We start from the raw sequence: 25,717 nt of genomic DNA on the forward strand, positions 1-25,717 counted from the left end.
AACTCAAATTTAATCAATTTCAGTGGTTGTATTTTCATCTAGTTTCTACATAAAACCGGAAGTGCCGATTGCTTGTACATCTGTCACTTATTCCATTCTTTCGCACTGGAATTTTTGACCTTTTCGCACCTTTACAAGCAGTACAAGTTACTGACTTAAGACACGACGAAATAACACACCACTAATGAACACAAATGTTTCTTTACCCAGCCGCTGGAGATGTTGCATCACGTGTGGTGCAGTGGGTCTCTCGTTTGATAGGGCAAATTATCAAAGAACAATTGGTGTCCATAACACATGGACCTCAGATGAGCGGACCGTACACCCATTCGATGTGTATGTACCAGGTAATCTGATGATGAGCCTAGAAGCCTCAAAATTGACCATGGTATAATAAAATGCTCAACAATTAATTTGAGTCTGAGACTATTTCTAGTTTTCCTAATTAAAATACGACTTCATTCCCAATAACCCTGTTAATGACAGATAGTTTAAATATGACTGTTTGAAATGCATGAAAAGTCGTACTCCCCATAGTTCTCGAATGTCACCATTACTTCAGAGCAATATCGTCAATTATAAAAGGGTGAAGGTGCATGGTAACGAATTGAGTCTGATATCTGGGTTCCCAGTTTCACTGAAAAGCAATAGTTGCCAACATATGTGACATCATCGTGCTGAAAATTACGTCAGTTCCTTGTAATGCATTCCAGTTACAAGCTTGGACATAAAGTACCATTCCTGCTCCGCTAGGTACATGTAGACTTCGTGCCAGGGCGAAATTCATCTGTTTCGTAAGACAAAGATGGAAGCAGGTGGATAATGACAATGGTCAAGATAATTACTATAAGGTGGTTTCCTTTGGGATGATTTTCTAGATTCAACCCAAGAATGCAGGAACGAGGTGAGCGTATGAGTCCCATTGAAACAATGTGTAAGGGCAAGCATCGGAATTTATGCACAGTTTCCCGCTCTACTACATACCAGTAGTGTTGCAATGTTGTCTATCACAGTCAGTTTAGGAGCAAGTGCATTGGAGCACAAAGCGACAAGTCAACAGAAGACAAAATAAATAACGCGATTTTGATTGATTATGGTCCTGAAGGTGCCTTAGATAACGACTGACAGCCGCCTTTCTTTACTCACCATAGGGAATTGGAGTCTCCAGAGACTGTGTATAAATGCTTGGTAGACTAGTACCATGGCAGACAATCGTAGTCAGTGTGCGCAGAAAGGCTGTCCCCAAGGGTCATTGTGCGATCCATAGTTATGGCTTGCGGCACTGGAGCTATTATTACCGATGTTATGCGACTGCAGTTATTAACTGGACTGTTGCAATTTTCAGATGACATGCTGTAAATGGTGACACCAGAACTATAGAAGATACGTGAAATGCTGCGCTTCATTAAGTAGAAGCATTCTATCACAGCTCCGCTACTGCCATTGCACCCCAGTGCCCCCTGATGCACCTTTCGCTTTCGGTCACACTAAATTACTCCACACCTCAGGTTCTTCACCTGCAGTCATCTAATGGTCCTTGGCAATAAGCTCTCATCTACAATTCTGCATCTTCTTCAGATTGGCCACTGCCAAAAGTTCCGGTTCCATCGGTACTAATACTGCCAGCTCCATCACCAACCCCCTTGCCACCACCATTGCCGGTAGTTCCAACCATATTCGCTGTCACTGCATTGATATCTTCACCATTATAAGCTCCTGTTAATGCCACCACCTACATCCAACTGGTGTCAGCTACTATCCCTGAACTTCAGCCTCAAAAAAATGGAAAAAAAAATGAACTAACCCACTGAAGACCTCGCTGAATTCACATAGATGCAATCATTACAAACCCCATGCTTTCAACTATTGTCTTCCAATATTTTCATCTTGACATTCCACTTTCCAATTCACCTCCCCCAAAACTTACTCTTTCATACTGTCCCAAGATATATGAAAATTTCATAACCCAAAAATACCATAACAGAAAACCTGAAAATATAGCTCAAACTCATAATTATCCGAAATAATACGTAATAAATATACTATCATCATCAAATGCATCCATTCCCCCTTCAACACCCACCTACTCTGCAGTCCGCCTGCCCTTGGTTCCAATGCCACTGTTCAACAACTCCCTGGCTCCTTCTCTACCCAGACAATGATATGCTCCAGACCAACTGCCAACGGTAGGGGATAACAACCTTGAGATCTCTGTGGAGAGTATCACGCAGAAAATAAACTCCGACCCCAACACAGAAATCCAAATCAAGATCCGTATCCATAAGAAACACGTTCCCGCTAATTTAGTCCGTCTTTTCTCAGAGTCCTACAGCAGCATTGACCAACTAGTCAAAAAAAGATGCTTCATTTGTATTCAGTGGCTTAAAGTCAAACCATCCAAACCCCAGCTGCAAGTCATCCATTTCCTCCACTGTCTCCAGTACAGTGAGCCCACACAAGCCAGTATAAAAAATTTACCAACGTATCACCACTGCAAATATCATCACCTTCACAAAGACTCTCCTGACCTCCAGACGAAGACAGATTTAATACCACAGTCATCAAAAATATAAAAAATGGTTCAAATGGCTCTGAGCACTATGGGACTTTACTTCTGAGGTCATCAGTCCCCTAGAACTTAGAACTAGTTAAACCTAACTAACCTAAAGACATCGCACACACACCCATGCCCGAGGCAGGATTCGAACCTGCGACCGTAGCGGTCGCGCGGTACCAGACTGTAGCGCCTAGAATCGCTCGGCCACCTCGGCCGGCTCAAAAATATACATTTTTTAAAACGTCCCCCCAGTTCCCCCATCCTACGTCAATTCTCTCTAGCTGCTCAATCTGTATTTCACCTCAATATAACCGCCGCCTATTCTCACAACCAACTGAGAATTAAACAGATTATCAACCTTAGTGAGATCTGTCCACTTCTATATCCTACTTAGCTAAATTCAAATGGCTTAGTTTTCACTCATCATTTGTTTCAAAACAAACCTTGCGAATGCACTTGCCTAACGGAATATCCACGCTTTTATTCCGCCACATTATCCGCATTTCTCCCTATAATCTGCTATGAACCGAGCCGAACACTTTATCCTCAGCATGTGTTTTACCACCCTAACAGCCACCTCTCCCATCATCTACATCTGACCAAGTCATCCTATACCATACAGTTTTCTTGCTCACATTGTCCAGTCGTTTTCCACCTGTATTATTCATGCTGACCCGTGCAACCACAGCAGTTCTAATGTTGCTGTCGCTTCCCACTTTCAGTATACACGCTGTCTTCTATGAACAGATGCAAACACACCAATTGCAACACAAGATATGCAAACTATGGTCAATGGTCACCAAAACCCCCGACCCTTTGCTCCTTCCCCTGACGTCTCCCCATTTCTCATGGCTGCTTAGCCTTTCCCTTCGATTATTATCTACAGTCTAGATTCTAGATTGTAGCGTGCTTTTTCCTAGTGGTGCCAGTTTTCTTCCCTTTTTTCTCCAATGTGATACCTGCACTCAGTTTTCGTGTCAGCCGTGCGGTTAAAGGCGCTGCAGTCTGGAACCGCAAGACCGCTACGGTCGCAGGTTCGAATCCTGCCTCGGGCATGGATGTTTGTGATGTCCTTAGGTTAGTCAGGTTTAACTAGTTCTAAGTTCTAGGGGACTAATGACCTCAGCAGTTGAGTCCCATAGTGCTCAGAGCCATTTTTTTCGTGTCAGGTACCACAGGTTATCCCAGGTATTCATTTTTTCCATAAATTATTAAACCTTATGTTATATCTAGTAGTAATGCTTTACTCTCTAGCGAAAGCAGCAACATAATTAATTGTAGTGGTTTTCTCTAGTCGCCTGATGAGTAATATATGGTCCATTTTAAGACAAAGTTTCTAAGTAACTAGTAGCTGTAACCATTTCCTTCACTATAGCCCACCAGTCACATTTTTTTACTCCATACTAAATTATATTATCTCAGTAGTTCCTATAACTTGAAGAACACGTCCCAGACAGAAAAGGAATATAAACTTAAGACGAATTGTAACTAGTTCGACAATTTTTGGATGTGCACTGGCTTGTACCTTAGAGTATACTTCCCACGCTTGTTCTTGTCTTCTTCTATCTCGTAGTTCGTAATATGCTCCCTGACGTAGTGAACATCTTGTACCAAACCCATAAATTTCATAACCAGCATGTCCTTCACACGTTCCATGTCCTTAATCCATCGATGAAGTTGCTGATCAGTCGTGTGATTAACCTGAGACACACAGAAAACAGTCAAAATTACTTGCACAATATTCACAAGCATACATTCACAACTCACACTGCACACTGAGGTGACGAAATTCGTGGGATACCTCCTAACACCGTGTCGGACCTCCTTTTGCCGGGCTTACTACAGCGCCTCGTCGTGACATGGACTCAGCACGTCATTGGAAGTCCCCTGCAGAAATATAGAGCCACGCTGCCTCCACAGCCGTCCATAATTGGGAACGTGTTGCCAGTGCAGGATTTTGTGCCCGAACTGACCTGTCAATTACGTCTCACAAATGGTCGATGGGATTCATGTTGGGTGATCTAGATGGCCATGTCATTCACCGCAGCTGCCCAGAATTTTCTTGAAACTAGTCGCGAACCACTGTGGTTCTATGATACGGCGCATTGTCATCCATAAAAATTCCACCGTTGTTTTGGAGCATGAAGTCAGTGAATGGCCGCAAATGGCCTCCAAGTAGCTGAACATAACGATCTCTCGTCGGGGATCGTTTCAGTTAGACCCGAGGAGCCAGTCTATTCGTAGTAAAGACAGCCCACACCATTGTGGAGCATCCACCACCTTGCACAGTGCCTCGTTAGCAACCCGGGTCCATGGATCCGTGGGGTCCGCGCCACACTCGAACCCAACCGTCAGCTTTTACCAACTGAAATCGGGACTCATCTGACATGGCCACGGTTTTCCAGTCGTCCAAGGCCCAACCCTTAGGACACGAGAGCAGGAGAGGCGGCTAGGGCGATGTCGTGCTGTTAGCAAAGGCACTCGCGCGAGCCGTCCGCTGCCACAGCCGATTTACGTCACATTTCACCGAAGTGTCCGAACGGATAAGTTCGTCATGCATCCCACATTCATTTTTGTGGTTATTTCAGGCAGTGCTGTTTTTCAGTTAGCAATGACAACCCTACACCAACGCTGTTGCTCTCAGTCGATATGTGTCCATGGTGAGAGGTACCGATTTAAAACTGGTATTCTCGGCAAACTGTTTACACTGTGGGTCTAGGAATACTGAGTTCCTCAACGATTACCGAAATGGTATGTCTATGCATCTGTTAATCTCTCTATATATACTGTTGTTCTACATTTCATGAACAATTTACCAAACCAGAAATTAAGAGAAAATATATATTCGTATAATACGAGAAACAGGAAACACATTGATGTACCTTTTCAATGTTTAACTAAGTCTTTAAAAAGCTATCGTGTAATAGGTTCCAAATGTTGCAATAAATTTACTCTTTGTAAATTCGATTGTCCTATTGAAAAGATCAAGCCAACACTGTATGAGTGGCTGGTCGAGCGTCCTTTTTATTCCCTTGATGAATTTCTTGATTGCAGTCAAAAAAAAAATAATATCATAAACTTTGGCTGCTCCCGATATACTATATTAATTATTTCATTAGCAGTTCTCGTTACCTATTTGTTAGTAGCTAGTAATAATATTATTTTATTAGCAGTTCTAGTTACCTATTTGTTAGTAGCTAGTAATAAGCATTAATCTCTTTTTCTCAGCACAGTTGCAAAGGGCAGTTATATTTCTTTGTATATAATACGTTTTCCTGTCTTGGTATTCTGTATTCTGACCTTTTCCTGTATTTTGTACTGGTACATTGATTTAGTTGTACTACCTCACTTTATATATTGTATCTCTTTTCTATAGACTATTTATAAAACTATTGTAATATTGTACTTATAACTCCTGCATTTAACTTTGTTTATACTTTGTAATTTGACGTTGTCTATTGCTTCTGTAAGCATAACGACAATAAAATCTTACTGCTACTGCTACTACTACTATCTCCAGTTACCATTCCGAGTTCAAAGCCTGTTAGTTCCCATCGTATAGCCATAATCACGTAGGACACATTTTGACATGAATCACCTGAATACAAAAGACAGCTGCGCCAATGCGCTACCCATTTACACCTCTTGCACGCGACACTACCGCCATCTGTATATGTGTATATCGCTGTCCCATGACCTGTCACCTCAGTGTAAGTACCGCTGCTACGTGCTGTTGAAATTATTGCCGACGTTTGACTCTACATTCAAATTTGTACACGCTTTGCAACCAGTTTCAAAATTTGGCTTCTTATATCAAAGGGACTGAAGTATCCAAAGAAAATGAAAAGTTTTAATTAAAAAATATGGCGAGAAATGAGCGAAATTGACGGTATCAGAGATCATCACTTATTTGTACAATTCGACTCGAACTCGGTTCGTGTCAGCAAAGTTTCTAATGTCACAATAAATTTTGCTACCCAGAGCATCTAGCGCACCTATGATAAGTCTGAGATTGACCCAGTTCTTACCTGGGCGCTATACTGCCTGTATGTTTCATAATGAAAGGAGGAGTGACATATCAATGGAACGAAAAGATGCACTGATAAAATTTATGCAGCCTCAAGGCCCAGCACACCTATTTTATTGGCCCGAAAGACTGTTTGCTTGTTGGATAACGGAACAACACCTCATTTTTCACGCTCTCTTTTTTCTTAAGTATCACCATCTAAGCTGACGGCATTAATTCCCAGAAAATGAACTGCAGAAACTGGCTCAAAATTTCGAACAAATATTAACTACAGTGTTCAGAGTGTAAATCCAAAACCGATATTACTTTTGGCTTGCTACATACGTTAGATACTCCTGGAGATTTGAGAATCGGACGTAAGGTACTTAGCAAATGGCTCTGTAAGCGAACAGGTACCATCATAACGCTATGGAACCTTAGTTAAGAAACCAAATTACAGGCTTGGTAACTTGGATCAAGTAACTGGTAACGCAATGCTCCCATGGCGACGGGGTTGCCGATTCATGTTCTTCAACATTAGTGACAGTATCATCATGGACCAACACACTACACTGGCACATTACTTGTAGTATCAAAATAAAAACTGCTTGTAATGGAACATGGACAGCAGGAAGCTGCAACGTAGCCTGTCGCCGCGGTACACTCCCACAAATCTGCCCGTCGTTCTCAGGTAATTTTGGCGCACAGTGGAAAACTGAACTTCATTTTCTGGGTGCTGGAAAACATGTTCTTTTAAACCATAACGAGTCTGAAATCGTTTAAGAAAAAATAGATTTTCTAAAAGCAAAGTGAATGTAAACTATTTTTGTAATTTTTACGAAAACTGAGTTTTAACTGATTCTGTAAAAGTTTGGAAGGCAATGCATGACTGGTATTTTGTATTGGATCACCTTATGTTGCTAACCAGTTGTGTCCGAAGTTTCGTGTTTATCGTGCCTCTGATCGACAAGATATACGAAGCCAAAGGTAAAGCTTTATTCGCAGCGCAATGTTTCCGGCTGCTTTGCCTCAATTTATGTAGCATTGTTAGCTCATGTTGAAAATTAAGCCATTGTTCTGGAGGAGTTTAAAACGCGTTGTTTCTAATGAGACTGGTTTCGAAACCCCAACAGAAATTGGTATTTGTAAACGAAGTGTCGAATTTGCACTATTTTCACCTTTTCACAAAAATCATCCCCTTTTCGACGAATTTGTATATTATTGGAAAATAGCAGGGGGAATGAAACTTTGTATTCCACATCCTGGCTCTACCGAGCTATTCTAAGTTTTATGTTCAGCATGTGTTTACAAGAACCCAAAATTTATATTTTTTCTTGACGCAATTTATATTTTTTCTTGACGCAATTTTGGCGTCCAACTTTGATTCAGATTATCTAGCATTCGTATCCCGCGTTGGATAATCAAATACACTTTGTCAGCTAAAACTGTGGTTTTTATAATGATCCCAGTTTGGAGAGTTTTATAGAACTTAGTTCTTTGCACAATGAGATCCAAAACACGGCATTTTTGTCCTTTTTACAAAATCTTAAATTCTGCTCCTTATATATTTGAGAACCTTGTGTTGCTAGGTTACCGCACGCAAAGTTTCACGTTCATCATGCCTTTAGTCCCTTAGATATAAGAGGCCAAACGTGAAAGCTTTTCGGGTTCCGATTCCTTCGGGTGATTTTGCCTAAACTGTTCTGGCAGAATAAGATTCGTAAAATTTTTCGTTAATTTTCTTAACAGAACTAATGCAGTTGTATAAGACGGCTAAAATATTGACCGAGATGTAGCAGCTCAAAGTCGCCAGATGTTTACGCTTGCTCTGCGGAGAATCGTACATGGAGTCAAACAAGTGACTACACCTCGGCCAGCATTGCTTCGACGAACGTTAAACCTTACCAATGTTCATTGGGGACTCGTACCAATGTTCCCATTAAATTTAGAGGAGACACTACAATGTCGACCAGAGAGGCGTAGGTGAGCTGACGTGGAATAATACATAATATCAACCGAAACAGCCTATAGCGCCAAAACTAAGATAGCTATACCCTTGAACGACGTGTAGCTCTTCTGGAATAAAAGGACTCTGAAATATTAACTATGTTAGTGTAAACTGGAAAGACATACGCAGTTAGGAGTGCTCTGTCGTTGAAGATTAATAAACTCAGTGAAGGGCATCGCCCCTTATTTATGGGGTTCCTCGTCGTGAATTTTTCTAATATTGTCTGGTTGTTAAACAAAGGTACGTTGCGGCCAGTAGCCACACAGTTTCCCCATTTTTACCAGGTGTAATCTGTTTGTCAGTTTGTAAGAGGTCCATGAATAAGGAATTCATTGCTAGCGCACTCGAGCAGATGTAATTTCGATGGATTGCTCACGCGCTGCCTGCGATATGTAAGCTACAGTAGAATCGCAGACCAGAGAGCATTGTCGGCAGCAGTAGGAGTAGTAGCTCGCAGTCGGGCGGTTGGGCCGGTCGTGCCTGAGCGATGTAGTATAAGGTAAAAGCAGCCGCGCGCATATGTAATTTGTAACAGCTGATTTGTGCTATTGTTATATCAAGTCCCATGTAAATGTTTTTTTTTTTTTAAATCTTTCAATAATCTTTCTTATAAAGATAACTTTTGATAATCATTCATCCGAATTTAAAGATTTTACTAATTTCTCCTATCTGTCGTCATCCCTATTATCGTAAAGAAAAATCAGTTATTTCCTTTTATACATAACAAATATATTGGCCAGCATTGCACTGGGCTGCGCCAGAAAAACTTCTTATAGGAGCAGATATATACACTTTATCCGGCGACATAATTGAGGTAAGAATTTTCAGTTTATTCATAATAACTTTTGGGCCATGATGCAGCATTGCTGACGTCCATATTTACCAGTTTAGATTCACAGTCAGTTAATTATTGAAACGTTATATGTGAGCCACAATTTTATTGAGAGGTTAGTCACATTTTTATTCCGAGGTTACAGAAGGAATTTAAACTGTTGGGAGGTTACACCAAATGTGAATGTTATATTTATTTTTTCTGCTGGGAGGTTACAGGTTGTCTACCCTGGAATGATAGGATTGCCTACACATTAAATGGACTGTATTATTATAAGATTAATAGTGGCGCACCGTATACTGCTCGAAGCTACTTACAAGTACCCATTTAACAGTAGAGATTTTTTGGCTCTTGTTGATAGGTGATTCTACCTTTTAATCAGAAACAAAATATACGTGACAATATTTTTTCTACAGACATGACAGTTAAAGTCAAAAATGTGAAACAAATATCGATCCTATGAAGTCAAAATACCACTGTATTTTGTTAAGAGGACTCGCCTGAGGGGTTGGTTATACACCTTTTACTGTATCTTGTTTCAGCCAGTAGATGTTTTATAAATAATTCCTCTGTTCTGTTCTTACTTATCTTTCTCTGTATGGACCTGATGCTGGAAACATGTAAGTGTCATATAGTGACCACTTATGGAATGATGTCCCAAAATATAATTTGATAAACTATTTCGTAGTGTTTGCTGAAATACCTTATTTAAATACCATTTTTTAATTACATGCATTATTTATATTTTTCAGAGGGCCATCTTCAAATGCTTGGGGCCAGATTATTCAGTGACCAAATGATTCCATCTACATTTGTGCTCCTTCACTAACCATTCTCTTCATTGGCAAGAACATATCTTTAACAATATCAAGGTCCGTTAACCTTAACTTCTACAAAATTTCATTGAATGAATTTAATGAGACTTTTATGGTCAATAGATAACCAAAATATGTTAGCAGATAACCAAAGCATGTTGGCCTGACACAGAATAAAATTTTTTTAAGTGGCTGGTGTGATTAATAACGTTTCTTATTCACATCATATCGCCAATAGTTGCTCGTAAAATGTATAAATGTTTTTATAGGACCAAATATAAGCATCTACATCTACATGGATACTCTGCAAATCACATTTAAGTGCCTGGCAGAGGGTTCATCGAACCACCTTCCAATTCTCTATTATTCCAATCTCGTATAGCGCGTGGAAGAATGAACACCTATATCTTTCCGTACGAGCTCTGATTTCCCTTATTTTATTGTGGTGATCGTTCCTCCCTATGTAGGTCGGTGTCAACAAAATATTTTCGCATTCGAAGGAGAAAGTTGGTGATTGGAATTTCGTGAGAAACGCCTTTCTTTTAATGATTTCCAGCCCAAATCCTGTATCATTTCTGTGACACTCTCTCCCATACTTCGTGATAATACATGCTGCCTTGCTTTGAACTTTTTCGATGTACTGCGTCAGTCCTATCTGGTAAGGATCCCACACCGTGCAGCAGTATTCTAAAAGAGGACGGACAAGGCAGTCTCCTTAGTAGGTCTGTTACGTTTTCTAAGTGTCCTGCCAGTAAAACGCAGCCTTTGGATTGCCTTCCCCACAACATTTTCTATGTGTTCTTTCCAGTTTAAGTTGTTCGTAATTGTAATACCTAGGTATTTAGTTGAATTTATGGCTTTTAGATTAGACTGATTTATCGCGTAACTGCAGTTTAACGAGTTCCTTTCAGCACTCATGTGGAAGACCTCACACTTTTCGCTATTTAGGGTCAACTGTCACTTTTCGCACCATTCAGATATTTTTTTCTAAATCGTTTTGCAGTTTGTTTTGATCTTCTGATAACTTTATTAGTCGACAAACGACAGCGTCATCTGCAAACAACCGAAGACGGTTGCTCAGATTGTCTCCCAAATCGTTTATGTAGATAAGGAACAGCAAAGGGCCTATAACACTACCTTGGGGAACGCCTGAAATCACTTCTGTTTTACTCGATGACGTCCCGTCTTTTACTACGAACTGTGACCTCTCTGACAGGAAATCGCAAATCCAGTCACATAACTGAGACGATATTCCATAAGCACGCAATTTCACTACTAGCCGCACATTACTGTTAAAATGTGCCTTCTTGTCATGATAAAATTTTCACTCGAAATTTGGAATTGTTTGCATTTTTCAGTGTCGCTTAGCTGGAGGCTTGTTCCTTTGCAGAGCTCCCTCTATCAAGATGGTTCATTTCAACTAGCGGCCGTTTATTAGGACCTTTCTTGTAAAACATTTACAACTGTACTTTTTGTTGCACATAAATCAACATTCATCAGAGCAAAATACATCTCTGATTGCAAATACAATTGTGAAAGAAAGCCGTAAGAGCGCAAAGCAACCAAGGAGAATCGCAGAAAACTCTTTGGGAAGCAACAGTTATAAAAAGTTTTAAATGACGTAAAAGTTCCAGCCCAAAAATTACAGATAGGGTAATCACTGTTGAACCGCTTGAATTTGTGTGTTACAATTCTTTGAAACACACAGTAGATGATAGTTCATGACCCATCCTGAAATTTTTTGGTTATTTCTAATTTATAATGTAAAAATGGCCAGCTGTGGCAGGGCGAAGTTAAAATCGAGTGTTGATTTGAGGTTGTTTCCATAGGTGCATGCACACCATCTTGTAGATTCATTTTCTTTAAATTTACATCTCCGTGCATATTCCTGGTAAATAATAACAAGTGGTACAGATGTTTTTAAAGTAAAAACAAAAACTGTTTCTGTGTGTTATGGATGAATTTGGAGAAATTACAGAAATGGAGTCACCAAATTACAGTAAAGTAGAATCTCATGTTGATGGTAGAATTACAGCTCCAACAATATAAGACATTCGAGGAAGAACCCAAAGAAAACTGTAAATTCGTCGTAACGTCTTTTTTCCTTAATATTTTTACACCAAATTTTATCACCTTCTCCACTGACCACAATGCACTTCTTAAAAAAGGTCCTTCAATTTTTCAAAACAGATTTTAAATTCACCTATCAGAATGTTCTTTGTGTTTTCCAGTGAATATTGTTTTACCTCCTCCAACGTGGCAAAACGCTTTCCTTTCATGTCCCTTTGAGTCTGGAGAACAAGAAGAAATCACAGGGGCTAGATCCAGTGAGTAAGGGGGGGGGGGGGGAGGTAGAGTGATGGAAGAACCAGTAGCCTTTAAATTTACATCTCCGTGCATATTCCTGGTAAATAATAACAAGTGGTACAGATGTTTTTAAAGTAAAAACAAAAACTGTTTCTGTGTGTTATGGATGAATTTGGAGAAATTACAGAAATGGAGTCACCAAATTACAGTAAAGTAGAATCTCATGTTGATGGTAGAATTACAGCTCCAACAATATAAGACATTCGAGGAAGGACCCAAAGAAAACTGTAAATTCGTCGTAACGTCTTTTTTCCTTAATATTTTTACACCAAATTTTATCACCTTCTCCACTGACCACAATGCACTTCTTAAAAAAGGTCCTTCAATTTTTCAAAACAGATTTTAAGTTCACTTATCAGAATGTTCTTTGTGTTTTCCAGTGAATACTGTTTTACCTCCTCCAAAGTGGCAAAACGCTTTCCTTTCATGTCCCTTTGAGTCTGGAGAACAAGAAGAAATCACAGGGGCTAGATCCAGTGAGTAAGGGGGGGGGGGGGGGGGGGGGAGGTAGAGTGATGGAAGAACCAGTACCAGTAGCCTGTGCGCCAAAGATCTGCCGTTTTCTTCGGGATATTATCCCTAAATCTTTTCAAAACCTCCAATTAGAACCCCCGGTTGACAGTTTGACCCAGGGAAACGAACTCTGTATGCACTACGTCTGCAATTGGCGAAGTAAATGAGCATTGCCTTGATGTTTGACTTCACTTGGCGGGCTTTTTTGGGATGAGGAGAGCCACTCATCTTCCACTGGCTCGATTGCTGCTTTCATGAGCAGTAATCAGCTTGGAAAAATATTCAGGGTCCTCTTTAAGCTGACTGCGAAGCTCAAAACATGCCTCAAGTCGATGCTCCCTTTGCTCGTCTGTGAGAAGCCGAGGAACTGCAAACCTTCTCATATGCAAATCGTAGCATAAAATCCTCTGAATTGAACTGCATGAATTCCAGACTTGTCTCATAGTTGATCAATGGTTCAGCGACGGTCGTTACGAATGAGGGCATTGATTTTGTCGACGTTTCCATCTTTTTTTTAAGTTGAGGGGCTCCTGAATTGGGTTGGTCTTCAATTGACGTTTTTCCATTTTTAAAACGTGAAAACCGCTTTTAGATTGTGGTTTTACTTTGGGCAGCATTCCATAAGTAGTCTTAAGCATTACTGTAAGTTCCATGGTCGATTTCCCAACAGGAAACAAAATTTCACAACAGCGCATTACTCTCGACAATCTGCCATCACAGTTTCGCCGAAATGGAAAAAGTTGTCATAGTAAAAAAAAAAAACTCTTACAGGCTAACTGATGCAGTCACAGCGACAGAACGTCGTACGCTGACTCAAGTGGCGCGACCGTAACAGACACCTGGTTGAACAATGGGTTCCCCCACTCTCCCTCCCCACCGCAGCCCCATTACAGCTACTTTTCGGTCCCCCCTCTTACATACGAACTCTGCTGTAACCAAACCAGAATCCCAGTCACAGACCACGGCTAGTGCTTCTCAAATGCTTGGAGGCTCAAATCCCCTGACCAAATTATTACAAAGACTTGCATCTCTAATAGACACTAAGTCCAAATCATTAGCCCAAGAGCAATCTGCCAAGGTCGATGCTAATTTAAGACTATCAGACTGCTCAAATAAACAATCATTTTAAAAATATTTCACCCGAAATTTCAGAAATGAAATGAATTTAAAAAGCTGCATAAGAGGTAACTAAGAAATTATCATCTGATATTCGTTCACTTAAAATGGCTGAGCCTGAAACTGAGCAAACCATTAAGTCATTAATTTAAAAGCTTATGAGATTGAGTATTAACCAAGATAAAAAGTTGCAGGAATGATTTAATTCTGAAGAGAAAAGATTTTCCAACAGTTTTTCGAAGTTGATTAATGAGAAAGACATAGAGGTTACCGAAAAGATGGTAAAGAATACCATCCTAACGACTGGGAGAGCGGTGTGCTGACCCCACGTACCTTCTCTCCGCATCCTCCACTGCAGATGACATGGTGTTCGGATGGTCCCGGTAGGCCGCTCGTAGCCTGACCACGGAGTGCTTTTTTACCGAAAAGTTAGATAACGAACTAAAATTCCTAGTACAAATAGTTCATGTGCATGTGGTGTCCGAACACTGTACTGGTTGATGGAAATTTAATCTTGACTCTAATCAAATAAAAATGTAACTAGGGATCTCTGTGAGCTATGAGCTAATGTTACTGCACAAATATGTAAAGAAATGTCACCAGTCAGAAGCAGTGTCCTTAAAACACTGTGCTTCATTACTAGAACACATGACAGATATATGGTCACAAGTCTGTATGGTGAGGTGCATAGGCACAATATAGAACAGTTTTGTCCACCTACCAAGCCTTGAGCTTGAACCATGGGGCGAAATCTACGTTGTCGTCAGTATCAATCGAGGAAATACTGTTAAACCACTGACCATTTAAGGTTTTCTCTCCAGCAACGAAAACCACACATCTGATCTGATTTATAAAACATTTGTAGGTGTTTTCCAAAAAACATGGACAAATTACCAGAAAATTTTAGTTCGGCACCACCTACATTCAGGGTGAAGCCGCCCTCTGGGCAACTGAAAATGCACAAAAATGTGCTCCATGCAAACAACTTGCACAGGTGCTCTTAATAAAATATTGATTAGCTTGCATCCAAGAATGACTACAAAAGGAAGGTTTTAATTCTGACCAATTTAACAGCAAGCAGCTCCGCATGATACAATATTCTGAATGATTCGCAAACAAAACACAATACTGGGATGGACCTTTTTTGCATGGGGACATCTTAAGAATACTGAAATCAAAATTACCACTCAGTATTTAGGACAAATTCATTCATGACTATGACTCGAAACCCAAACTATATCGCTTCCTATAAATATTACATTCAAAAGACCTCATACAGGAAGACGCTAAGAGTAATGATGGCAATAGTGGTGTGCATTCTCCACATTCCAGCACCCAAGTGAAAAACCACAGCTAAAACGCTGATGACGTGGCAATGGCACACCATCACGAGGCAGATCTGTATGTCAAGACAGACGGATCAAGACAGGCAGCAAAATACACAGAATTCGTCACTTTTTAACACCAGACGATGAAACAGTAACAAGTTTAGTCTTGGGTACGATCTGAAACGAAACGAATCATCAAAATCAGTGGTAAAGTTAGTTCAAGAATCAGTGGCACCAAAAATTTATGAATCACCACCGGCCGAAGTGGCCGTGCGGTTAAAGGCGCTGCAGTCTGGAACCGCAAGACCGCTACGGTCGCAGGTTCGAATCCTGCCTCGGGCATGGATGTTTGTTATGTCCTTAGGTTAGTTAGGTTTAACTAGTTCTAAGTTCTAGGGGACTACTGACCTCAGCAGTTGAGTCCCATAGTGCTCAGAGCCATTTTTTTATGAATCACCCGCCACTTAACATAAATGCTTCAACTCCAGGCCACAGGAAAAACCTGAACCATACACCCGTCTCCAAACTGGCAGCAACAACAACAGAATCATATGGTACACATTGTGAAGTGCCTCTCTGTACCTATTAGCGTATCAAACTAAACTCACTGATGCCAGTCATGGTCTGGTGTGGGGTCACTAAATCAAATCAAACCGTTTCCATGCTACGTTATGTGATGGCATAGATATGAGAGGTGGCTTCTGTTACGATTTTGATTTATGTAAATAACAGGACGAAGATATTGTTCAGCCTTTACCAACAATCATCGATAGGTGCACAGGCTATTACATACCTGTCCAACGTGTCAAAAGACAATCTCTTTAAATCAGTCTAATAAAATAGAGTTACACCCAATTTTACCCATAAAAACACACGATATCTTATCAGTTGACATATCAGGACTGTTGCCCTAAGGTAGGGGAGGTATCTTGTTGCACTTTGTAATCTTCTCTCGATGCATTTTAGATAGTATGTAACTATCACCATTAAGACCCACTCTAGTAATAAAAGGGATGGTGAGCAATTATATACCTAGGTTTGGGAAGCCAGAGGTGATTTTGCATGAAAGTGTGTCAAATCTCACATGTGAACCACGTAAATCATTTACACAGGAACAGGGGGTTAGACAGATGTTACTTTCAAAAATTCATCTCGAAAAAAATCTCACTGAGTGGGTTTTTACAGAACGTAACTGCTTAATCAGGATGTATGCAGAAAATGAACAACCTAAATGGGTAGAATTTTTACTAGCTCTCTTTGAACTAATTGTTAAAATTTATCTCGCACCTGAGATTATGCTTGGAGAATGAGAAAGAAATTAATGACTGGACTCCCATCCTCATATATCGAATAATGATGGAACTTGTAAAGAAAAGATTAGGCAAACTCTTGTTACATTAACAGATTGTCATATATATGAATGTTAGCCTGTGACAAGAAACGCATGCAATGACATTGTGTGCGTAATAAAATATTATTTAGCACCCAACCAAAGCCACTGTTACTTCAAAATAAGCATAAGAAGTCATAACACCTGTGCCCTGGGCCCTACAATATAATTACGATTCATCACAAGCGAAGTTATCCTAGAGTATCCAGAATCTGACAAAATATCAGGCTTGTCCTATGCATAAAAGGCAATGTCCTGATTGACTCATGGACTGACTCATCACGCCCAGCCCAAACCGCTTAGGGTAGAAACTTGAAATTTGGAGAAGGTGTGGATCTCATACTGTAGATGTCGTTTAAGAAGGGATTTGTCGAAATTCCAATCCTTGTGGGGTGATATAGAGGATGAAGTGTTTTTTTAAATGTCGCTATTCAGGCAATTTTGAAGCTAGACCTATGAAAATTGGTATTTGGTTTCTCAGTCAGGAATAGAGAAATCCATGATTCAGCATTTTTGAAATTTAACCCTGTGGTGGTAAAATAGTGGGTGAAAGCTTTTTTGTAAATGTGTCATTACTAAAGAACTACTAAAGTAGTCTTAAAGTTACATCTATGAACACTGGTATTTGACTTCTCAGTTACATATAACAAAATTATGTGTTTGTGTGTTTTTAGAAATTGGGCCCCTTTGGTGGTGAAATAGGCCATCAGATCTTTTATGAAAATAATTTATAATGAAAGCATTATAAGGCTAAATCTGTTGTGTTGTTGTGGTCTTCAGTCCAAAGACTGGTTTGATGCAGCTATCCATGCTACACTATACTGTGCAAGCCTCTTCATCTCCAAGTACCTACTGCAACCTACGTCCTTCTGAATCTGCTTACTGTATTCATCTCTTGGTCTCCCTCTACGATTTTTACCTCCATGTTTCCCTTCAGTACTAAATTGGTGATCTCTTGATGCCTCAGAATGTGTCCTACCAACCGATCACTTCTTCTAGCCAGGTGGTACCACAAATCTATGAAAATTAAAATTTGGCTTCTCAGGTAGAAATAAAAAAAAACGTGTTTCATTCTTTTTGGAAGTTAACCCCTAAGGAGATGAAATAGAGGGTGAAATATTTTATGAAAATACTTCTCTGCACGTGGTGTGCGTTCTGTAAGACCTTCGGTACACACACCATCAGATTATTTAACTCGTCGCTCTAACGAAGTAGGCGTGTGTCACCAATATGTCTCGTGGTCTTATCGTGGCCTGTTTATCTACTGCCGTTAGGTCAGACGATAGAAATTCCACTTGCATGCTTAGAGTAGCAGATTGACGGTGACCAACTTTACACAGAACTTGATTAATTTTCACACACATTTATTAAAATAATAAAAAGGCTTAGACATTACGTAACTTGATTCTGGATGCTATTTACAACTGACAATCTGAAGTTCCTTTGGTATTGGTACGTTAATCTTATTCTCACATATCTCTGATACTTGACAAAGTGTCTATACATTTCTCTTCATGGCTATGTACAGGAATATGATAATCTTATTAGGCGCAGACTGAAACTTGACTACAGACTAATGTCGACGAATGCAGACTAATGCAGACTGACTAATCGGAGGTCTGTACACTCGTTATAATACCTCGAGCGTTCAGGTATCACTGCGCGAGTGTCATCCGCGAGGAGAAAAGGTTCTACATTAGCAGCAATCTCATTGGCTGTGTTACATATTAATGCGGATCGGCGGAAGCAGAATTTGGTCCGTCTTTAAGGCAGCGCCATCTCGTAGTGCAGAGACGGACGATCGCTGCGCCTGCGCTGTTGTGCTTAGTGGGGCGCGCTCTATTGGGAAAGTTGTGTACGCGCTGACTATGCGGAACCATGTACACAACACTGCAAAAGCATTTTTACTGTAAATCTTTGAAAATGGGTTTTGGCTTCTGGATTTGAGATAAAGAAATACGTGTTTCACTATTTTTGGAAACTCAACCCCCTAGAGGGTGAGATATGGTCAAACTGATTCAGTGACTCGTCACCCAGCCCAAACCGCTGAGAATGTAAAGTTGGAATTTGGAGAGGGTGTGGATCTTATACTGTATGCATTGTTAAAGAAAGAATTGTCCGAAATTCCACTTCTAATGGGGTGAAATAGGGGATGAAAGGCTTTTTGAAAGTATGTCGCTGTTATAGAAACTTTGATCCTAGAACTGAAAACCTGATATTAAACTTGTCAGGCAGAAAATTAAAAAAATACGTGTTTGAGCATTTTTGGACATTCAACCACTTATGCAGTGAACTAGTGGGTGAAAACTTTTTTTAAGAAATAAATAATTACTAAGGAACTACTGAAATAATTTCGAAGCTAAATTTATAACAGGTATTTCACTTCTCAGTTATAAATAAAGAAATATTTGTTAGAGAATGACAGTTGCTATGGAAATATTTCCACAGGAATGTAAAAGGCACAATCAACAAAAACTTTGGTCTCCAACTACCAGAATCACCTTTTGGTCAGAAGTTCATTCAGAAAGCACCAAGGTGTTGGAATTTGAGAACAACATAAATATTCTATAAATAAAAACAAAACAAAATCTCTGCAAAGCATACAGTCAATGTGAGTGAAGCAGTGGGTGCTAAGATAAAGATATGAAGAATTATGTTCAATGGCAATATGACCTTCGACCTGCTTTTACTTTTCCCTATCATTTTTACTTCATATATGTTTAAATCTTTATGTTGCAGTTTATGTAATGAACTGTCATCTTGAGACACGAATGTGTGAACATTGTCTTACAGTAAAGTATCTATGTGATTAAAACAAGAAAACAGAAACGCACCAAGCGAGGTGGCACAGTGGTTAGCACACTGAGCTTGCATTTGGGAGGAAAACGGCTGAAACCTGCATCCAGCCATCCTGATTTCCGTTTCCTGTGACTTCCATAAATCGCTTCAGGCAAATGGTGGGATGGTTCTTTTAAAAGGGCATGCCTGACTTCCTTCCCCATCCTTCCCCATCCTTCCCCATCCTTGACTGATGACCTCACCTAAATCAACCAACCAACAGAAACACAGTTATATATATATATATATATATATATATATATACACTCCTGGAAATTGAAATAAGAACACCGTGAATTCATTGTCCCAGGAAGGGGAAACTTTATTGACACATTCCTGGGGTCAGATACATCACATGATCACACTGACAGAACCACAGGCACATAGACACAGGCAACAGAGCATGCACAATGTCGGCACTAGTACAGTGTATATCCACCTTTCGCAGCAATGCAGGCTGCTATTCTCCCATGGAGACGATCGTAGAGATGCTGGATGTAGTCCTGTGGAACGGCTTGCCATGCCATTTCCACCTGGCGCCTCAGTTGGACCAGCGTTCGTGCTGGACGTGCAGACCGCGTGAGACGACGCTTCATCCAGTCCCAAACATGCTCAATGGGGGACAGATCCGGAGATCTTGCTGGCCAGGGTAGTTGACTTACACCTTCTAGAGCACGTTGGGTGGCACGGGATACATGCGGACGTGCATTGTCCTGTTGGAACAGCAAGTTCCCTTGCCGGTCTAGGAATGGTAGAACGATGGGTTCGATGATGGTTTGGATGTACCGTGCACTATTCAGTGTCCCCTCGACGATCGCCAGTGGTGTACGGCCAGTGTAGGAGATCGCTCCCCACACCATGATGCCGGGTGTTGGCCCTGTGTGCCTCGGTCGTATGCAGTCCTGATTGTGGCGCTCACCTGCACGGCGCCAAACACGCATACGACCATCATTGGCACCAAGGCAGAAGCGACTCTCATCGCTGAAGACGACACTTCTCCATTCGTCCCTCCATTCACGCCTGTCGCGACACCACTGGAGGCGGGCTGCACGATGATGGGCCGTGAGCGGAAGACGGCCTAACGGTGTGCGGGACCGTAGTCCAGCTTCATGGAGACGGTTGCGAATGGTCCTCGGCTATACCCCAGGAGCAACAGTGTCCCTAATTTGCTGGGAAGTGGCGGTACGGTCCCCTACGGCACTGCGTAGGATCCTACGGTCTCGGCGTGCATCCGTGCGTCGCTGCGGTCCGGTCCCAGGTCGACGGGCACGCGCACCTTCCGCCGACCACTGGCGACAACATCGATGTACTGTGGAGACCTCACGCCCCACGTGTTGAGCAATTCGGCGGTACGTCCACCCGGCCTCCCGCATGCCCACTATACGCCCTCGCTCAAAGTCCGTCAACTGCACATACGGTTCACGTCCACGCTGTCGCGGCATGCTACCAGTGTTAAAGACTGCGATGGAGCTCCGTATGCCACGGCAAACTGGCTGACACTGACGGCGGCGGTGCACAAATGCTGCGCAGCTAGCGCCATTCGACGGCCAACACCGCGGTTCCTGGTGTGTCCGCTGTGCCGTGCGTGTGATCATTGCTTGTACAGCCCTCTCGCAGTGTCCGGAGCAAGTATGGTGGGTCTGACACACCGGTGTCAATGTGTTCTTTTTTCCATTTCCAGGAGTGTATATGTATATATATAGGAGAGAGAGAGAGAGTTGTGTGTGTGTTTAATTCTGTGTGTGAACGACATTAAAAACTGGTCACTAATGTGTGCACATCACGATGATCAATTTTTCTAAATGGCTTCTGATCGAATATCCTGAGAATGAGAACTGTTCATTTCTACTCATAAATTTTATGTATGCATATGTTTATGTCGACAGGCATATAGCATAGACTCTCGCCTACACTTCAGTCAGACTGTCACACTGCCTGTGCTAAAAGGTACTGAATGTGGTATACTAAAACAAGTAAATCATTGACTGAGTAATGTTTTTAGTGAAGTATGCTACATTTGTATGGAGTGTAGCCATGTATGGAAGTGAAACGTGGACGATAAATAGTTTAGACAAGAAGAGAATAGAAGCTTTTGAAATGGGTGCTACAGAAGAATGCTGAAGATTTGATGGGTAGATCACATAACTAATGAGGAGGTATTGAATAGAATTGGGGAGAAGAGGAGTTTGTGGCACAACTTGACTAGAAGAAGGGATCGGTTGGTAGGACATGTTCTGAGACATCGAGGGGTCACTAATTTAGTATTGGAGGGCAGCGTGGAGGGTAAAAATCATAGAGAGAGACCAAGAGATGAATACACTAAGCAGATTCAGAAGGATGTAGGCTGCAGTAGGTACTAGGAGATGAAGAAGCTTACACAGGATAGAGTAGCATGGAGAGCTGCATCAAACCAGTCTCAGGACTGAAGACCACAACAACAACAACAACAACAACAACATGCTACATTCCATGCATAACGCAACATCTCGTAATGCACAGCGTTCACTGGACTATATGGTGAAATCACAGAAAAAAACTGTCGTAAAGCAATGTCTTTTGTCCAGGCGATCATTAGGAGAATTCTAAGACATTAAGACATTCATTTTTCGGTCTCGGAAACTGACATACAGCCGGGAGAGCAGTGTGCTGACCACATGCCCCTCCATATCCGCATCCAGTGACACCTGTGGGCTGAGGATGACACGGCGGCCATTAGGTACCTTTGGTCCTTTTGGCCTGTGCGGAAGTAGTAGTTTTAGTTAAGACATTCATTTTAGTATTAAGAGAATGCATAAACTTATTAATTTGTAACCGCATATTTGTTTACACTTCTCTATTCAGTACAATCTAAGATTGATCGTTATTTCCATGTGCAGCTACAAATGATAATTCATTCTCTTTTCATTTCATGGATGGTTCAGAATCATGGTACTATATTCAGTGTAGGCCGCGAATTATCTAGCCAATATTTAACTGTAGTTACCTCATTTTTTGCTTGTGCTTTTGGGTGCATTTCTTTTCATGTACACAGTGTCTTTTCTGACTTGCATTCCATTTGACACTGGGGCATTTCGCTAGGAAATGCATGAACTAATATATGTCAGTGCTGCATTCCTTGGCTGCCATGCTATGATTCCATTATAACAGAAATTCAATGGAAGCAGGTAGCTTTGTATTTTTTATGTCCTCTAGGCCTTGGAAGGAAACTGCAAGATTCATAAAACACTCAGAATTTTTTATCATGGGTGAAAAATAAAGGTATTAACACATTCTGAAAGTAACTACCATTCACGAAATGAAGGTGCTTCCAAATATTTTCCCATCAGTTACATGAGAATATATTACTCTCCTTTTTCCAAATGATAATTATTCTTCCCAGTAAAGAGATTAATTATTTGATATCAATAGAGAGGCTGCTATGAACAAGTCAGATGTGTTTCGTGAATTAAGACTCTTTCTTGACAGTTTAACTCAAACAAAACGTGAGTACTCCTTGCATTCTCGCTAGCAGCTGAATTTTTATTAAATTACAAATTTTCCTTAGAAGTGCGATGTATAACAATACTCTATACAGCACATCCATATCAGAGCAGAATTTTTTTCATCTTATACATTAATAAATACTGTATTTGCTCCAGCTATTTAGTCTTTGACTACTTCCTCCTCCCCAACGGCCTTGGGAGTGACAGAGCCTGAATAAGGAAATATGCAGAGGATGAAATAAAATACGAGACAATAGAATCTAGAACTATCCACACTAAATGTATAGTCAAGAGTCTTAGGCTTGTAAAGTAAGATGTGATACCAAGTCTCCCAAATCGGTCATGGAAATTCTGGGAAAGTATGAAAAAAGATACAGACGACTTTCTTCCCTATCCTTGTCCGTTCAGTGCTTGTGCTCTGTCTCATAACCCTACAATTATCACAGACCTACAGGTTAGTCAGGACTCCCGCAGAGAGTTAACATTACACTCTGAAAGGCAACGATAATGACACTGAGGGCTACAAAAATCATGGAACAGAACTGATCACCTATGTGTGGCTGGTATGCTCACATCTCATACATACAACATGGCTTAAAAAAGGGACAAAAAACACCACTTACCATCTGCTCGAATGCGAGGGGAACAAACAGCTTTGAGAGATGCCTCACGCGAAGTGATACCAGCTCCACTGAGTCTCGCCAGTAGTCGGAGTATTGTTTCAAGTACTCTGGAGAAGAATAGAGATGACATACTAGTGGACACTTGTTAGATCACACCTCAGTAGAAGCATATCATTCAGTTTCTGCCACCATCAGGTTACAGAGTGTATGAAAGCAGAATTTACGTTTTGAAACTAGATGGACATACACTGACAAAAGTGGTGAAGTGTCACAGGATAGAACACATTGACAGTATGTTACCAAACTCACACTCGAGTATTTTTTCTGACTGTATGACCTGCTTGTCTAAATGTCATCCTTATGCGAGCTTATGTTCGGTATTTTCAGTTCAGAAACAAAAACATTCCTAAAGATTAAGAATGGTGTGAATATATAACGACCACTGTGTGAATCTGACGCTATTGTAGCTAAGCAGTGGCAGGTGGAAACACCAAATGTCTAATGTACGAGCACTTCCAGCGTACCACCATCTTTGTGGGAAAAGTCGAATCTTCGACATGAGAGGATTGAGAACATCATTCCTACAGAAGGCACAAGCATTTGACTTTAGTGCAGTTACTATAGAACATGTGCATATACAAGACGTAAGAGGACACATACATGAACAGCAATCATGCACTGAAATAACAATGGCGACAAGTGAAAATTTGTGCCATACCAAGAATCGAACCCTGATTTACATGAGCTGCCATCATAACCGCTTCAGCTATCCATCTGAACCTCTTGTCCGACCCACATTCTCAACTTGTTACATACAACCAGTTTATCATCCATCACCCATTATCCTCACTGCTTGCAGCTTTCCATGATACCTGCAAAGGTTTCACATTGCATCTGTACTAAACTTATCACCAGCCATCAAGGCTCATATATGTTACTATTACATGTGTGATGCCTGCTCTAGAGGACATGTCTGACAGAAGAGAAACCCTTTTTGATAGAGCAGCTACACTCCTGGAAATTGAAATAAGAACACCGTGAATTCATTGTCCCAGGAAGGGGAAACTTTATTGACACATTCCTGGGGTCAGATACATCACATGATCACACTGACAGAACCACAGGCACATAGACACAGGCAACAGAGCATGCACAATGTCGGCACTAGTACAGTGTATATCCACCTTTCGCAGCAATGCAGGCTGCTATTCTCCCATGGAGACGATCGTAGAGATGCTGGATGTAGTCCTGTGGAACGGCTTGCCATGCCATTTCCACCTGGCGCCTCAGTTGGACCAGCGTTCGTGCTGGACGTGCAGACCGCGTGAGACGACGCTTCATCCAGTCCCAAACATGCTCAATGGGGGACAGATCCGGAGATCTTGCTGGCCAGGGTAGTTGACTTACACCTTCTAGAGCACGTTGGGTGGCACGGGATACATGCGGACGTGCATTGTCCTGTTGGAACTGCAAGTTCCCTTGCCGGTCTAGGAATGGTAGAACGATGAGTTCGATGACGGTTTGGATGTACCGTGCACTATTCAGTGTCCCCTCGACGATCACCAGTGGTGTACGGCCAGTGTAGGAGATCGCTCCCCACACCATGATGCCGGGTGTTGGCCCTGTGTACCTCGGTCGTATGCAGTCCTGATTGTGGCGCTCACCTGCACGGCGCCAAACACGCATACGACCATCATTGGCACCAAGGCAGAAGCGACTCTCATCGCTGAAGACGGCACGTCTCCATTCGTCCCTCCATTCACGCCTGTCGCGACACCACTGGAGGCGGGCTGCACGATGTTGGGGCGTGAGCGGAAGACGGCCTAACGGTGTGCGGGACCG

The 25,717-nt window shown here is 41.4% G+C and overlaps 1 protein-coding gene across 1 annotated transcript in view; it reads right to left on the reverse strand.

Annotated features, from left to right (window-relative positions):
* The window catches only part of LOC124622599, a 109,925-nt gene that overhangs the window by 67,324 nt on the left and 16,884 nt on the right, over positions 1 to 25,717 (reverse strand). Inside the window, exons 2-3 of the mRNA XM_047148353.1 lie at positions 23,876 to 23,982; positions 4,083 to 4,258 (exon numbers count right to left, since the gene is read on the reverse strand). Of these exons, the coding sequence (XP_047004309.1) occupies positions 4,083 to 4,258; positions 23,876 to 23,982 (283 nt within the window). The remainder of the gene's footprint in view (positions 1 to 4,082; positions 4,259 to 23,875; positions 23,983 to 25,717) is intronic.

The sequence above is a fragment of the Schistocerca americana genome, chromosome 7 (assembly GCF_021461395.2).
Source record: "Schistocerca americana isolate TAMUIC-IGC-003095 chromosome 7, iqSchAmer2.1, whole genome shotgun sequence".
Lineage (NCBI taxonomy): Eukaryota > Metazoa > Arthropoda > Insecta > Orthoptera > Acrididae > Schistocerca > Schistocerca americana.